General features: G+C 39.4%; 1 protein-coding gene across 2 annotated transcripts in view; it reads right to left on the reverse strand.

The window, feature by feature from the left end:
* btaf1 (BTAF1 RNA polymerase II, B-TFIID transcription factor-associated) overlaps nt 1–17,259 on the reverse strand; it is a 91,777-nt gene that overhangs the window by 42,305 nt on the left and 32,213 nt on the right. For both annotated transcript variants that reach the window (XM_080205578.1, XM_080205577.1), the window contains exons 6-12: nt 14,819–14,964; nt 13,403–13,532; nt 13,068–13,136; nt 11,276–11,365; nt 5,705–5,800; nt 2,955–3,131; nt 2,677–2,817 (exon numbers count right to left, since the gene is read on the reverse strand). In XM_080205578.1, coding sequence (XP_080061704.1) covers nt 2,677–2,817; nt 2,955–3,131; nt 5,705–5,800; nt 11,276–11,365; nt 13,068–13,136; nt 13,403–13,532; nt 14,819–14,964 — 849 coding nt within the window. The remainder of the gene's footprint in view (nt 1–2,676; nt 2,818–2,954; nt 3,132–5,704; nt 5,801–11,275; nt 11,366–13,067; nt 13,137–13,402; nt 13,533–14,818; nt 14,965–17,259) is intronic.

Below are 17,259 nucleotides of genomic sequence, written 5' to 3' on the forward strand. Positions count from 1 at the left end.
AAATATCATCAGCCTCACATACACCAACTTCATAGTGCCAATAGTACCGTGAGGGGATAGAAACTGGGCACAAAGCTGGTTTTTCAGCTCTCTCACGATGCTACTGGCTTGCCACATCAATCAACCAGTATGAGGAGCCAATAAAGATTGCCCACTGTGCGCCTTGCTGACTGTCTAGCCAGCAGATGAGAACCTCATGCCACAATAAGCATTTGCTTCATATTTAGCTGGTGCTTGACTCAGACCAATCTGTCACATAAAAATATCTGTGTCATGGAAACAATCATGAGCACCATCTGCTAGATGTAAAAAAAATGGAATGTGTTGCATCATGTGCCATTAAACAGGAAGAGAACAAAAGAAACTGATGTCATGGAGGGTATAAAATAAAGGTCACAAATTTACAATATCATCCAGGGAGTTTAATTACTGCCTGGAAGAACTTGTCAGGTATGACTGGCTTCTGGAGATGTTTGTCTCTTTCTATCTATTCTTTCTTTCATATCTATTTGTCTAATCTTAGCTATGTATGCCTGCTTGTTTCACAACAGGATTAACACACATACATATTCTATTAATCAAAAACAGGTCTTAACCAGAAGAAAAAATCTCAAACTCAGATGAAGAAAGCAGTTTAATTACAAAATTGTTGAACATTGGAAGCTGTATTTCAAAACCTGCAAAAAAAAAGCAACATTTCTAAAATCTTTGTCACACTGATTTTTCACTTTTCACGTCAACCTCCAGTGGCATTATTTACAGGGAGTTTAGATAATTGGACCAGCGAATGTAGATGTAGATTAGTTTTCAATTTAAGATGATAGTTAAATAGCAAACATGGAACTTGGAGAGCAGAGTAGCAGAATTAGCTGCACGATAGGAATTTCTCTGCAATAAAGCTGACAGAACTGGATGATGCAAAACTGATGTACTGCAGTACCACCACTGGCAGCAGGATAGAATTGCAACATGCTAAATTTACAGCAGCATTTTCAATGACATGGAAGTAAAAAAGTTAAAGTAGGAAAGGTTGTACAAAGAAAGACTAAAAGCGACGCAGACATGGGACATGAACTGTCAATAGGTTTAAAAAATTCTGATGAGATATGGGCATCACTGGATAGTTCAGCATTTATTGCTCATCCCTAATGGCCCTTGAAAAATTGGGGAGAGTGGTGGACAGCCACCTTTTTGAACTGCTGCAGTCTGTGGTACAGGCTCACCCACAGCACTGCTAGAAAGGGAATTCCAGGATTTTGCTCAAAGGAACTGTGACATAGTCATAGTTCAAAGACAAGATGGTATGTGGCTTGTCCGGGAACTTGCAGGTGGAGGTGGGAATATTCCCACACATCTGCTACCCTAGTCCTTCTAAGTGATAGAGGCTGCAGGTTTGAAAGGGGCTGTTGAAGAGGCCTAGATAATTGCTGCATTTTGTAGATTATACAGAATGTTGCCATTGTGCATTGGTGATGGAGGGAGTGAATGTTTAAGGCAATGGATAGTGTTGTTGGAGCTTTTCTCATCCAGGCAAGTGGAGTATATTCTATCACACTTCTGACTGGTGCCTTGTAGATGGTCGACAAGCTTTGGGGAGTAGGTTACTTGCTAGAAAATTCACACCTCTGACGTGGTCTGCTAGCTAGTCCTATTCAATTTCTAGTCAGTGGTAACCCCCAGGATATTAATAGTGGGAGATTCAGCAATGGTGATACCATCAAATGTCAAGGAGCAATGGTTAGATCTTGTTGGAGATTGTCATTGCCTGGCACTCAAGCCATGAGTAACATTTGTACCATACATCAGCCCAAATCTTGTTGCATATGGACAGTTTCAATATCTGAGAGGGTCACAAATGAACATTGCACAATCAGCAAACATCCCTACATCTGACCTTACAATGAACAGAAGGTCATTGATGAAGCAGCTAAAGATGGTTCGGCCTAGGACACTACCTTGAGGAACTTCTGCAACAATGACATAATATACCAAAAAGAATGCACATGTCGATTAGTATTAGATAGTTCTGCTGTTTGTAGAAGTTGCAATCACTAACTTACCACAACAAACCAGGCATGATTAAGATTCAATCTCTGATTTATGTTGAGATAATCACTTACACTCAGAATGGCATAGTCTTACTTGCAGCACTCAAGGGGTTAGCTTTCTAGGTTCTCATAATCATAAGCTGGCATGTGACATGGTGGTATAGTTGTTAGCACTGCTGCCTTTCAGCACCAGGAACCCAGGTTAGATTCCAGCCTTGATTGATTGTGTGAAATTTGCATGTTCCCCCAGTGTCTGCACAGGTTTGTTCCGGGTGCTCTGATTTTCTCCCACAGTCCAAAGATGTGTAGGTGAAGGTGGATTAGCCATGGTAAATACGTGGGGTCATGGGGAAAGGGCAGACGGGCAATTCTGAATAGGATGCTCTTTTGGAGATTTGGCATTGATGTGATGGTCCAATGGTCTCCTTCTGCACTGTTGAGATTCTTTGGTTCATTTTCGAAGACTAATGCCTTGAAATAGTGTCCAAAGACGGGTATTTCCTCAACAACTGCAGCCCGTGACATTACAATTAAAAAAATAATTTCCAAGTCATTCAGCTTCAGGTTTTATATTGAGGCCTGTTTCTAATTTATGAGAATGCACCGCTAACGAAAATTTCTGACTAACCTCAGATGCTTGAAGTTGTACAAGGTTTTCCACGACTGGTACAAGTGCAGCTGCTGCTACTGCACGGACATCATCATCCAAGTCCTGGAGCCCATCAATTATAGTAGGAAGGACTTTTGGTAATAATGTCTCAATCAAGTCCTGTAACAAAATACAAATTATTTACTTTGACCACTTCACACGAACTAAAATTTGTATGAAAAAAAAGTTTAAAATTAAAAATTCCCAAATTAGTGCAACAGATTTGTAGAAGCCAGAAAAAAAGTGTTGCAACTTACTTGTCGAACTGCCAAAGCATATTTTATTCCTAGAAGTCCACCATGTCTCACTTCCCACTGCTCCTGAGCCAGCAATTTTAATAAAACAACTACTGTTCCATGTACTCCCCTCTCATTCATGTATTTCAACACAACTCCAAGTGTCTGAGCACAAGTTTCCCGTACAGGTGCCACAACCTTTAAGGCAAAAACATTCATAAATTTCCACCAATTTCTCTTTTGCCATCCTACCATCTGAAGCCCATATTATCTTCTATAAATGCAGATTCTGTGACAATTGAACGCAAGAACATTTCCATGGAGATTGAAGCTATTGCTTGGACAATCTGTTTGATGATACATTTGACCAGAAAGGGAATTGCATCCTCCCTGAACAACTTCAATCTTTAAGACACATTTATAATGCAACTGATCTGAACACTAGTCTTTGCAGTCAAATACACTGTAGCTATAGGACTGCCTTTCTTGTGAACAAAGAACACCACAGCAGAGGAAACAGGCCCTTCGGCCCAATGAGCCCGCGCCACCATCTTAACAATGTGTTTTTCCTCCTCCACTGAATATACAAGTCATATCAAATGCACGACAGGATTTTTGAAGTTACATTTCAATTAAAGTTAAAATTGAACAGGAATATAGGCTTCTAAATTTATAACATTCCGGTAATCAAGATTAATTTGAAAAAAACTCATTTACATAGTGCATCATTTGAGATGGAAATCTTTCTATATGCAGTACTCAGAATTTAGCATAGTTTTTTTTAAAGCATGTGCAGTAATGAAACCAGGTAATAGCTTCTGCAGTGGCTAAACGGAGTGCTCTGATCCCTCTGCTGAATTTTGTCAGCAGCAGTCCTCAATGATGAGGGTCATGGTGGCACAGTGGTTAGCTACCTCAAAGCAACAGGGACTGGGGTTTGATTTCCAGCTTGGATCACTGTATGCGTGGAGTCTGCACATTCCCCATGTCTGCATGGCTTTCCTCTGGGTGCTCCGGTTTCCTCCCCCAGTCCAAAAGATATGCAGGTTAGGTAGATTGACCATGCTAAATTGCCCCTTAGTGTGAGGGGAACTAGTTAGGATAAATGCATTGGTCATGGGGGTTTTGGTCAGAGCAGACTTTTTGGGCTGGATGGCCTCCTTGCGCACCGTAGGATTCTATGATTTATTGGTTGGGGTGCATCACAGCTGCAGGTGGGGGTCCCTGCAAGGCCCCACTTGCCCCAATTTGCTGCTCAAAGGCCTTGGCCAATGGGGAAAACAGGTGAGGAATGCCCAATGTTGGCATGGCAGGTTGACATGATGTGGAGATGCTGGCGCTGGACTGGGTTAAACAATAAGAAATCTCACAACTCCAGGTTAAAGTCTAACAGGTTTATTTGGTAGCAAATGCTACTAGCTTTCGGAGTGCTGCTCCTTCATCATGTAAGTGGGAATTCTGTTCACAAACAGGGCCTATAAAGACACAAACTCAATTTACAAAATAATGGTTGCAATGCACGTCTTTACAGGTAATCAAGTCTTAAAGGTACAGACAATGTGAGTGGAGAGTGCGCTAAGCACAGGTTAAAGGGATGTGTATTGTCTCCAGACAGCACAGTTAGTGAGATTTTACAAGTCCAAGCAAGTCGTGGGAGTTACAGATAGTGTAACATGAACCCAAAATCCCGGTTGAGGCTGTTCTCATGTGTGTGGAACTTGGCTATCAGTCTCTGCTCAGTGACTCTGCGTTGTTGTGTGTCATGAAGACCGTCTTGGAGAACGCTTACCCCAGGATTAAAGGCCAATGCCTGTGACTGCTGAAGTGTTCCCCAACAGGAAGAGAACACTCTTGCCTGGTGATTGTCAAGCAGTGTTCATTCACAGAACAGTGTTCCCTTCCTGTTGGGGAACGCTTCAGCAGTCACAGGCATTTGGCTTCTGATCTTCGGGTAAGCGTTCTCCAAGGCAGTCTTCACAACACACGACAATGCTGAGTCGCTGAGCAGAGACTGATAGCAAGTTCCAGACACATGAATGGCCTCAACCGGGATCTTAGTGTGACATGAACCCATCTGTAACTCCAACTTGCCTGGACTTGCAAAATCTCACTAACTGTCCTGTCTGGAGACAAGACACATCTCTAACCTGTGCTTAGCGCACTCTCCACTCACATTGTCTGTACATTAAGACCTGATTCCCTGTAAAGACTCGCGTTCCAACCATTATTTTGTAAATGGAATTTGTGTCTTTATATGGCCTGTTTGCGAACAGAAGTCCCACTTATCTAACGAAGGAGCACCACTCCAAAAGCTAGTGGTATTTGCTACCAAATAAACATGTTGGTCTTTAACATGGTATTGTGAGACTTCTTACCATGGCAGGGTTGAAGCAGGGTGGATGGGCTGTGGGTTCTGTGATGAGGAAATGTTTTTTAAAATAGTATGTTGGTTCCATTCCTGCCACCAAAGGGCCTCTGCTCTTATTCCTCACCATGTTGGTCTTAGCCATACAAGCTGGCGTGATGAGAGGTAAACAAAAAGTGAATTGGTAAGGTCTTTGTGTACTGGCAGACTTACAGTAACTATCAACATGGTTCAATGATTCTCATGATAAATAGCCGATTTAAGAAAAATTGCATCATTACTTTTAAAAATTTACAGTTTTAGCAATGTTCAAGCCCTTCAGAAATTCACTTGTAAAATAGTTGTGGGCATTGCTGTTTTTATGAATATGCCCTTCCCTCCCACCTAAAAATAACATAGTACATACTTCATCAGATACAAAATCACCAAATCTGTCCAGTGCAAACACACAAAGTAGTCGAATAGCCAAATCCTCCAGCCATTCCTGGTGCTGTTGTTCGATCTGAAAAATATAATGTTAAAACTTAATGTACACTAAATACATAAGCTAGAGCATAGGTGATCAAAAATGACATCCTGCTCACATTTGGATGCACCCAGAACCTTGTGCATGGACATACATATATTGACCTTTTATTAATTTACACAGATCTCATGCTGTTAATACAATAAAGGTCTTGGTGTAGTCATTAGCATTTATCCACCAAACTTTAAATAAATAGTCTTTCTCAACCTTTAGCTTACAAACTTCTAGTAGAACATCAGTTAATAGGGAGCATGAACACAAATAGGATCAAGTTATCCGAGTTTCAAGAGTTGGATATGGTCCTAGGGCAGAAGATTGGATAATCAGGAACAACCAAAAAAAGTCAACTTGCCATGAAAACAATTATATTTATACCTCACCCATTTATAGAAGGTAATGGTCAATAAGCCAACAAGAGTGGTTTTAGAAAGGTTGAGAGATGAAAAAGGCATAGATATGGGTTTTGGCAAGAGTTAGAAGGTAGGAGAGACAAGAAATATAATGACGAGTACTTAGGTTTTTACTGAAATTGAATTAGTTGATTTAATGGGTAATGAAACCTCCAAAGCTCTGGAGAGTCCATCAAGTCCTGAAGCTGAACTCAATGATAGCTAATTGGAGTTTTGCATGCTTCATTTACCCAGAAATCTACTTGCAATTGCAAATCTCTGCTGTACCCATTTTAAATCATTCTTTAGGGGGTTCCATTGCAAATTATAGCTTCTTTTAAAGATTTTGATACCCTGTGCACCTAAAGTCACGTGGGATTCATTTGATTAAGTCACGCGGGATTCATTTGATTAAGTCATGCGGGATTCATTTGATTAAGTCATGCGGGATTCATTTGATTAAGTCATGCGGAGAAACAAAGAGAGAGCTCCCTTGAGCTGAAAGCTCTGCTCTCAGAAGGGGAGTAGATGTCAGGATATGCACAGGACTTTTATCACTAAGGGAAAAATGGATGCAGTTCCTCTGGGATAATTGAAAGAACTAACACCATGTTAAATTTTAGTTTGTAGTTGGTAGAATACATGTTAGCTTGCAGGGGGGAATAAACAAATACAAGTTTTCTTTTTGTGTATTTCCTAGTAGAAAAACAGGAAGTGCCATAGATTTGTTTGTTGAGATATGCAGGAATTTAAATCTTGTATTCTCTTGGCTAATGAACTAATACTATGTGCACAGCATAGAATCCAATGGTAATGGAGGGTGGCACAGTGGCTAGCACTGCTCCCTCTGTGCCAGGGACTCAGGCTCAATTCCTGGCTTGGGCCACTGTCTGGGCGGAGTTTGCATGTTCTCCCCATCTGTGTGTGGGTTTCCTCCCATAGTCCAAAAGTTGGCTGGTTACGTGCATTGACCACGCTAAATTATCCCTCAGTGTACTTGAACAGGCTCTGGAGTATGGCCACTAGGTGATTTTCACGGTAACTTCATTGCAGCGTTAGTGTAAGCCTCCTTGAGAGGCTAATAAAATAAACTTCAAACTTCAGTAAGAAACCATTTCTTAAAAAAGTGCAGAGGCAGTCAATTAAACTTCCTGGGAATTAAAGCTTTTGCAGCAAGGTTTGATTAAGATCACAGTCTCACCCAGTCTCTTAAAATACTTTACCATCTAGCAGCATGTCGTCTCACACATGCAGAGTTTCCTCTTGGCAGAGGACAGGCAATGCAAGAGGAGTTTTTCCTGCTTTGTACTCTGCAGTTACTAATCACAGGACAATTAAAGTATTTTAAAACAGATAGCAATTTTAAAAATGACCGAGGCAGTACATACCCCTTATGTACTTCAGGGGTTTCCATTCCAGTTCTAGATCTACACAACGAATAGAACAACAGCTGTGGTCTAACCAATGTCTTCTGATAATTCAACCACACTCTCCTGTTTTTGTATTAATTTTATGGCCTCAACTATTTCCACTGCTACCTTTTAAGGATTTCCATCTGCATTCCTACATTACATTTCTCTACACTAAACTGTATCTGCTTCCTACATTCTCCTGCAATGCTCTTCACTGTTCACCAGTTCTGACAATTTAATATCAGCAAACTGAAAAATAATTTCTCATGGCCAAACAATTTATATAAATGTTAGTGTTTTTGCCTAAATGTGTACCTCTGACAAGATAAAATGGAACTTGATTCCTTCAGGAGGTTAGTTTACTCTACAAGTGAATACTTCATACACATATGAAAAGTTAAAATGAGAATCAAGAATTATTTGATCTTGTATTTAATGACTAGTTTACCAAAACTTAATAGCCAGCATGGTAATTTGTCATGAGCAGATCTAAGGTTAGGTAGCTTCATTATAGTGCTCAACTGTTTATAATTAAATACTAGTTGATCTCTCATGGTCTTGAGTCTCCACGTGCTACACCAAGTACAGTCTTCAGGTGCAATGAGATTACAAATCAGGAAATAATTAGATAACCATATGCAGATATAAAGTCATACATTTGGTCCTTATTTTTGTATTTTCCGGCTAAACTCTTCTGTTCACGTTTGGAGTAGAAACTGACTGCATAAACTGATTATGGTATAGATATACCCTCTTTCATTGTAAATGTGGACATAGAAATGATTATAGTATGATAACATGTCATGTGCTCATATGTTTACACATTTAAATTTTCTGTATATAGTGATGAAAGATGTATATTTTCATTTTTGTGATATGTTCTCCGTGTAGTTAAAAGTTAGCGTGTCAGCACATACAAGACCATGGTTAATTAAACAGTGGAAAGGTTAGAGATAGGTTGTCTATTGAGATCTAAGATGAAAGGTTAAAGGTATTGTGCTTGTGCGTTTATAATGAGGGGTTGTAGTGGGTTTGAGTTACGAGTAAATAGGTTGGATCTGAAATTTGCATTGTGAGGTAAGTCAGGAAATTAGCTTTTCAGTTGCTGAATTTCAGAAGGGAGATCAGAGGTGATAAGGAACATTTGTGTCTTACAGGTGTTCCGTGAGTGAACAAGGGAAGGTAAATTACATTTTATAGACACAAAAATAGAGGCAAAATAGAAAATATTAAAGATTTTTATATTTGGAGACAGAATCTGTTAATTGTATATTAATGTTGTTTAATTGTAGGCAGTTAGTGGACATTAACCAGGTTCACATGTGCCCCTTCAATAGGCACTGATTAAACTGTGGTTGTGGGGTTAGAAGGGGCTTGCTTGTAACCTGTAACAGCATAAATGCCTTTAAAAGTGTAAAAACTATAAGTATATCCTTCACCAACTGGCTTTAACACTGGATGAGCAGAAACTTCCTCCAGTTAAATATTGGGAAGACAAACTGTTGTCTTTCCCCGCCCCCTGCCCCAAAGTCATTCCATAGCTTTCGCTGGTAACTGACTGAGACTAAACTAGACAATGCACAATCATGGGTTCAATTTAACAAGATGAGCTTTCGACCATATGTCCACACCATCACAAAGGCTGCCTATTTCTACCTTTGTACTATGACCGATTTCATACTTGCCTCAGCTCATCTCCTCATTCATGCCTTTAATATCTCTAGATATATCTCTCTCATTCTGTCCTCCGTAAACTAGAGATCATCCAAAACTCTGCTGCATATGACCTTACTTGCACCGTCCAGTTCAACTATCACCCCAAGCTTGAAGACCATCATTGAATCAAACAATGCCTTGATTTTAAAATTCTCATCTTAGGTTTTCAAATCCTCACCATCTCTAATTATCTTCAGTTGCACAAATCTTACAGGTATCTTCATTCATTTAATTCTGAACTCATGAGCATCCCAAATTTTAATCAGTCCACCATTGGTAGTATCACTTTCAGTTACCGAGCTTCAAGTTCTGGAATTCCCTCCCAAAACCCCTCTGAAGCCCCATCACTTTCTTCCTTTAAGATGCCCCTCAAAGCATACCTTTTTGCCAAAATTTTGGCCATATTACCAGATATCTCCCAATGTGGCTTAATGTCTAATTCTGCCATATAAAAATCGCTCATTTGCATTGCCTTGGGATGTTTTATGACAGTCAGAGGTTTACAACATGGAAACAGGCCCTTTGGTCCAACTTATCCATGCTGCCCTCTTTTTTTAGAAAAGCCCCTCAGCTAGTCCCAATTGCCTGCATTTGGCCTATATCCATCTTACCCATGTAACTATTTAAATGCTTTTTAAAAGCTAAAATGGTACCCACTTCTATTACTACCTCTGGCAGCTTGTTCCAGACACTCACCAACCTCTGAAAAAAAATTGCCCCTCTGGACACTTTTGTATCTCTCCCCTTAAACCTATGCTCTCTAATTTTAGACTCCCCTACCTTTGGGAAAAGGTATTGACTAGCTGATCTATGCCCCTCATTATTTTATTGAGCTCTATAAAGTCAACCCTCAGCCTTCTACGCTCCAAAAAAAGTCTCAGTCTATCCAGCTTCTCCTTATACTCAAATCATCAAGTCCCAGTAGCATCCTAGTAAATCTTTTCTGCACGTTTTCTAGTTTAATAAATCCTTTCTATAATAGGGTGACCAGAATTGCACACAGTATTCCAAGTGTGGCCTTACCAATGTCTCGGACAATTTCAACAAGACGTCCCAACTCAATGTTCTGAACAATGAAACCAAGCATGCCAAATGCTTTCTTCACCTCTCAGTCCACCTGTGACTCCACTTCCAAGTACCCCTAGATCTCTGTTCTCTAACTCTTCCCAACGCCCTACCATTAACTGAGTAAGTCCTGTTCTGGTTCAATCTACCAAAATACATCACCTCACATTTATCTAAATTAAACTCCATTTGCCATTCATCAGTCCACTGGCCGAATTGATCAGGATCCCACTGCAATCCGAGATGACATTCTTCACTGTCCACTATGCCAATCTTGGTGTTATCTGCAAACTTACTAACCATGCACCTTATATTCTCATCCAAATCATTAAACAACAAATAACAGTGGATCCAGCACTGATTCCTCAGGCACACCGCATTAAAAATTTTATACAATAACATGTTATACAATAAAATGACATTAAAAATGTTATACAAGTTATACAAGTTGAAAAGAGGGAGAGGGAGAGAGAGAATGCAACATCAGCATAAAAGAAACACAGATGTAAAGAGGACAAAAGAAATGGAATCAGAAGGAAAAACAAGCAGACATACCAGTGCAAGACCTGCTCCAGGGCCTGAACACAAAAGTCAAGGCCATATTATAAAATTTTATTTATTATTCTGCCTTCTTAGATGAGCATAAAAGATCCTATGGCACAACTCTGAAGCAAAGACGATTTATTCCCTGCTTCCTTATGGCCAACATAACACTCTCAAATAAACCATGAGATCACGTCCATCCGCCTGAACAAACAGACAGGGCAATTGGAACCTAATTTTTCTTGTGTATAACATTGTACAGCAATTCAATGCACTGAGAAATCAAAAAAAAGATAAATACTCAAGTTTTATCCACAATGTTTTACCTCTTCTAAAGTGCTGTCTCCAATTTTACCTCCACTTTTCCCATGAGCCTTCAATATCTCCCTTAGGCCAGTTCCCGCACCATGACGAACCTGATGGCAAAAGTAAATAAATGCAGGGGTAACAAACGATCAAACTATTCATTAAAACAATTAAAGCTCAGATGCAATGCTGTTTGAACAGATGACTTACAAGTTTCTAAAACTGAACTGGGTACCAGATAATTGTGAATATTCACAGAACGTTCCCTGAAATCCACCCAAAAGGGAAAAGGGCAGTGGCTTTGGCTTTTCAGAAGTCACAAATGCATGTGAATACCAGCTCTTGCAAGTTATTAAGTCAGTACACAAAGTTGGTGAAATACAGAATCCCAATAGTGCAGGAGGCAGCCATTCAGCCCACAATCCCACCCAGGCCCTATCTCCGTAACCCCAAGTATTTACCCCGCTAATCTCCCTAGCACTAAAGGTCAATTTATCATGGCCAATCCACTTAACCTGCACATCTTTGGAGCGTGGGAGGAAACACACAGACACAGAACATGCACACTCCACACAGACAGTCACCTGAGGCCGGAATTGAACCCAGGTCCCTGGTGCTGTGGAGCAGCAGTGCTAACCAAAGAGTCAAAATGGGCAATGCTGTGAGTGGTTAGCACTGCTGCCTGAAGTGCCAGGGACTTCAGTGTCCATATGGAGTTTGCACATTCTCTACATGCCTGCATGGGTTTCCTCTAGGTGCTCTAGTTTCCTCCCACAGTCCAAAGATGTGCAGATTAAGTGGATTGGCCATGCAAAATTGCCCTTTAGTGTCCCAAGATGCGTGGGTTTGATAGATTAGCCATGGTAAACATGTGAAGTTATGGGGTTAGGGTGGGGGAAGAGAGCCTGGGTAAGATACTCTGTCAGAGTCAGTCCAGATTTGATGGGCTGAATAGCTTCCTTCCGCACTGTAGTGATTCTATGAAAACTGTAACTGTACTCAAAATTGTATTAGACTCCATTAAAAAGGCAAAACAAAGATTTACACTAGATTAAATTCAATTATTCCTTAGCCTCATGTCAAAATTCTGATGGCTGGCATGCCCTTCCATGAAGTTACAATTGCATTTGTACAAAATTTATTGCATGCATTAGAAATTATTTCCATGTTTTTAATATTATTTTCTAACATTCTGCTTCGAAGCTGTGCATTTTATACAATGAAGCTGACAGCTTGAGGAAATTTAAAGATGTGCCCTACACATTTCCTAACATGGGTTTGCTCAGTGTTGGGAGACAATGCTCCCACATGAAATTGACACACGGGTGTTATTAAAATGACGAGAGTAAAGGTGGAAGGTTATGAAGAACTTGTAATTTCTGCAAAAAAATCCTTGGACATAAAAATTAGACCTTTTTTTCATTTTATAAGGCGCACACACTACAGTCCTATTCTATTTTAATTTCAAAAAAATAATCACTGAATAACCCAACATATTGCTCCAGTGTTAACTGTATAAACAAGGGCACCTGTACTTTTACTAGCATCACACAAACAGATCTTGATTTCTCAGGGGGCACATAACTTGTAAACAGCATTCTTGGCAATCATGTTTGCATGGTGCACCTTCTCCACTGGGGAATTTATTACTTGTGAATCTGGTGGCGCCTCTTTCCACAACCAGAGAAAAAGCACTCATGATTCACTATAATGACAGATTTGGTGGCCTATATTTGAATGATAGGTTTGGCTTGATTTGCAATAGTAGCAGCACAGCATTTAATCACAAATATATTTGCAACACTTTCTTACCTCCCATGAAGGGTTGAAAAGGTCGTTACAAAGTTCTTCACAGAAGCTTTCCAATGGCCATTCATTTGACTAAGTAGGAAAATTGTTTATTAATAAACAGCACTGAGTGTTTCTTCACACCTACAATGATGCATTTAATGATTTGTCAATCATTTGTGGAATATCATAATTACTATCTAATAACCACATTATTTAAGCAGTTTCAGTCAATATACTGTTTTAAATTTCTTTCTTTTTCTCTGGCATTAAGTCAGAAACTGCGGAAAATGTTATTTTCTGTTCAGCAAGAGTATTAACATCAGATCTACTTTTGATTAACACAAGCATATCCTCACCTCATCAAACAAGGAAGAATTATCAAGTACATTATCAATCAACACCTTCGATTCAGTTGCTGGTTGCTCAATTATAACATTTGTAAGTTTCCTGCGCTTTTCCTCTGGCTCCCCATCAATGTTATCATTGCTGTAAAACATGAATTAGCAAAGCTTTTCTTGGATTTATTTATTTAAAGCCAAGTTCAGTTAAGGTAAATGACTGTTTTTCATATCTGCGCTATTCCTGTCATTTTTTTTAAAAACAAAGACAACTAGGAAAAATCGTACAGCAAAAGAAATTGGAGAATACATCTTCATGAAACTACTTTTTAAATGCAGAAGAGGAAATGTTATGTGAATGGGTGCAGTTTTTACATACTATTTTGAGGCTGATCAAAGTGATAATTTTACTATAGCTGGTGAAGACAAGGAAATACTACTTGAAAATTGTTCCCACAAAATTCTGAACTGCAGCATCCATGTGGGGGCAATACAAAGCCAATATGTTATCCTTGGTTATGCAAAAGTAAGTGGTTGACATCTTCTAATAGTAATTATAGATATTGACCAAATTTTATGATAGTAATATCATTACTCTTCTAAAACTGACAGCAACTTCTGGAATCCACATATAGATGGTTGATTTCAGGAATTTAGAAGCTTCGATCAATGAATCTATGCTTCTCCATGGGGTGTACTATTGCACCTCCTAGACTGTAATCAAGTAGGAATCACTGAATTGATGAGAATTTCCACTTTTACACTACAAGTCTCAATGTGAACTCCTCAAAAACATTATATTTTGTTGAATGTGGAGTAACTGCATTTTTAAAATACATACCAAGTTCATAATTACTACCAAAGTGTCATTGGCCCAGAAAGACTAATTTTACATTGGTGGATCTCCATTGTTATAATAAATCCACATTAAGGGTATTTTTCAATTTATGACATTTTAGCTTCTACCTTAAACCCACGTGTTTGTCCCAATGATTTGTTTACTGTAAATATTAAACTAAAGGTGAAGAATAATTGGGTGTTTTAGTTTCTGGCTCACTGTCAGAGAGACTATTTCAATGTGATTCGCTGCTTTCCCTGTTTGATGATATCACTGTTGCTGGATGCCTAGAGATCTTGACTTGATACCAGATGTTATTTTTGCCCGTTCCAATGTGTGTCTATCCCAAATGTATATTTTCCTTGCCCTCCACTTTCGCATTTTACCTCAATTTAAAATTTAATCCGGATTTTATAATGCACATATAGTGTTTTATTAAAACTTTAGAATGCCAAAACAACATCTAGCAGCTACAAGATGTTAGAAGCATAAACGTGGGACTCTAAAACAAGGTCTATTGCATATTGTTTGTTTCTGTCTCTAAACATAATTTAACACAATTTAGGGCATGGACGCAAAGGGAGTATTGCTCATACCATTTTTCATTGTTTGCATTTCCTTCTGCTGTGTCTCTGGATCTCTGCTTAGCAAAAAGCTTAGCCATCCTCTTTGCTTTATTCTTCTGCCGACTGCTCATACCGGGCTGAAATTCAGCTTCAATCAGATCAGCTGCTTGAACAAGCTTTTAAAAAAAAAGCTCCAGTCATGATTACAATACTTGCAGCTTGCAAATAAGCTTTATATTTAATTGATACTTCAGAAGCATTCCCTTCTATCTTGTATATAAAAAAACAAATCAGGTTTTGAAGACCGAAAGACCAGAGATATGATCTCATAATAGCAACATAAGGGTTGAAATTTTCTGGTCATTTGTGCCAGCAGGAACTTCCAGGCCTACTGACTGTGTGCCTCTGCCTAGAGGGATGCATTCAATGGGAAACCCCGTTGACAATGGTGTGAGCAGGAGATCCTGCTGCTGGCCAATGGCAGGCCACCTATTTAACATCAGGTTGCACAGAAAATCCTGCTCAAGCTCTTTTAAAGATAACAAGATTACACTGGCAAAACCATGTTAAATCATGATCTCTAAACATTCAACCTGCTTTGTCCCACTGGGCCATACAAGCTGGATAAAATGAGGATCGTAGAATCGCTACAGTGCAGGAAGCCATTCGGCCCATCAAGCCTGCACTGACAACAATCCCACCCAGGCCCTAACCTTGAAACCACACATATTTACCCTTCTAATCTCCTGACACAAAAGGGGTAATTTAACCAATCCGCCTAACCTACACATCTTTGGATTGTGGGAGGAAATCGAAGCACCCAGAGGAAACCTAGGCAGACGCAGGGAGACTATGCAAACTCCACACAGACAGTCATCCAAGATTGGAATCGAACCCAGATCCCTGGTGCTTTGAGGCAGCACTACTAACCACTGTGCCACCATACTACCCTAAAGATCTAGATTTAAAATGAACAGGAGTGTTATTAGTTGATCAGAACACAGCTGTAGAAGTTAAAAGCACCCTTAATGGGTCACTGTCTGATGCACAACCAAACCAAGCTGGAAAATTTCCAGTTTTAAATCGTGACCATTATTAAGTTAGCTCATTTCAAATGCGGCAATGGTAGACAGGCTCTTATTGAGTAAGGGAGGGGAGCAAAAAGTCAATCAGGCATCCCGACTCAACTGTTGCCCAGCTACAAGTCTTACTGGAGAGTGTGCAGCATGGATGTTGAATAGGAGCATAGTATATCTTCTACATTTCCCAGCGTTGAATAGCAATTCCAACCAAAGTTTCAATTCATAAGCAGCCACTTGTGGGTGAATAATTATTATTCAATATTTGCATTTTTCCATCAAGTTGCTAAAATATGATAATCCAGAAGTAAAGAACTCAAAATGAGAATAAAGACTCAAGTTACTGCCAACTTGCATTTATTTACCCTTGGTGGGCACTAATGTTAAGTAATGCACACTACAGATTATATCACGCAGCTTGCCCTTTAGGTACTTTTAAAGTGTTCTTCAAAAACACAGGTAGGAATCCAATTTATTACCACTTACCTGCCTTCATTTCCATCAGAGAAAGACACTTGGACAATTTTATTAGTTCAAATTTACTCCCTACACCAATGGTCTGAAGAAAATTGCAGAACCCAAATTCCATCACACTTGTATAGAAAAAAAGTGAGGTTACATAAGAGCTTAGAATCATAGGATCCCTACAACACAGAAGAGGCCATTTAGCCCAGTGTGTCTGCACCGACTCTCTGTCAGAGTAACTCATCCATGCCCTCTCCCCACATTAAGGATGTATCCACATTAATAGATCATCTCAACTAAGGAGTGGCAACTGAACATTACATAAAGCATTTTTGGGCAAATGGAAAACATATTTATACCTCAGGACAATTTCAAAGTGATCAGAGAGAGATATCATAAAATCCATACATCTCTCCACATGAGGGAGGTGGTGTTGCCCAAACTATATATATCCATCTCCTTGCAACAGATCATGGCAGCACTGATAAACATCAGCAACTTAGTACTTGGTCTGATAAAGGAGAAAAAATAATCTTCATTCTTTCAAGAACAATACCTCCCTCTAACCTCGTGCCCCATGACTCAAGGATAATTTGCAATTATGAAGTTAACAGACCCTGAATGTGGAAGCCGAAAGTACTTTCAATTAAAAATATACTCCACCGGGAGCCTTATAACTGAAGATGGAAAGGCAAAAATCTATTTCCACGGTATGCCTGCGGCACCCACGGAAGCAACACAGTCTTCACGTGCTTGATAGCATTAAAGCCATTTGGTCTCAAGGCAAAAAAAGCAATCTTCAGACGATAGTATTACCAACTCCGTTTATCAGAATCAATTATTTTAGGTGGCACAACTTCCCAAACTCCTGAAGAAGTAGTTATAAATGGAGATTTCTACTACCATTAAAAGATAAACTGAACATCA

This window comes from Carcharhinus amblyrhynchos, chromosome 17, assembly GCF_965287045.1.
Source record: "Carcharhinus amblyrhynchos chromosome 17, sCarAmb.v2.hapA, whole genome shotgun sequence".
Taxonomy (NCBI): Eukaryota; Metazoa; Chordata; class Chondrichthyes; order Carcharhiniformes; family Carcharhinidae; genus Carcharhinus; species Carcharhinus amblyrhynchos.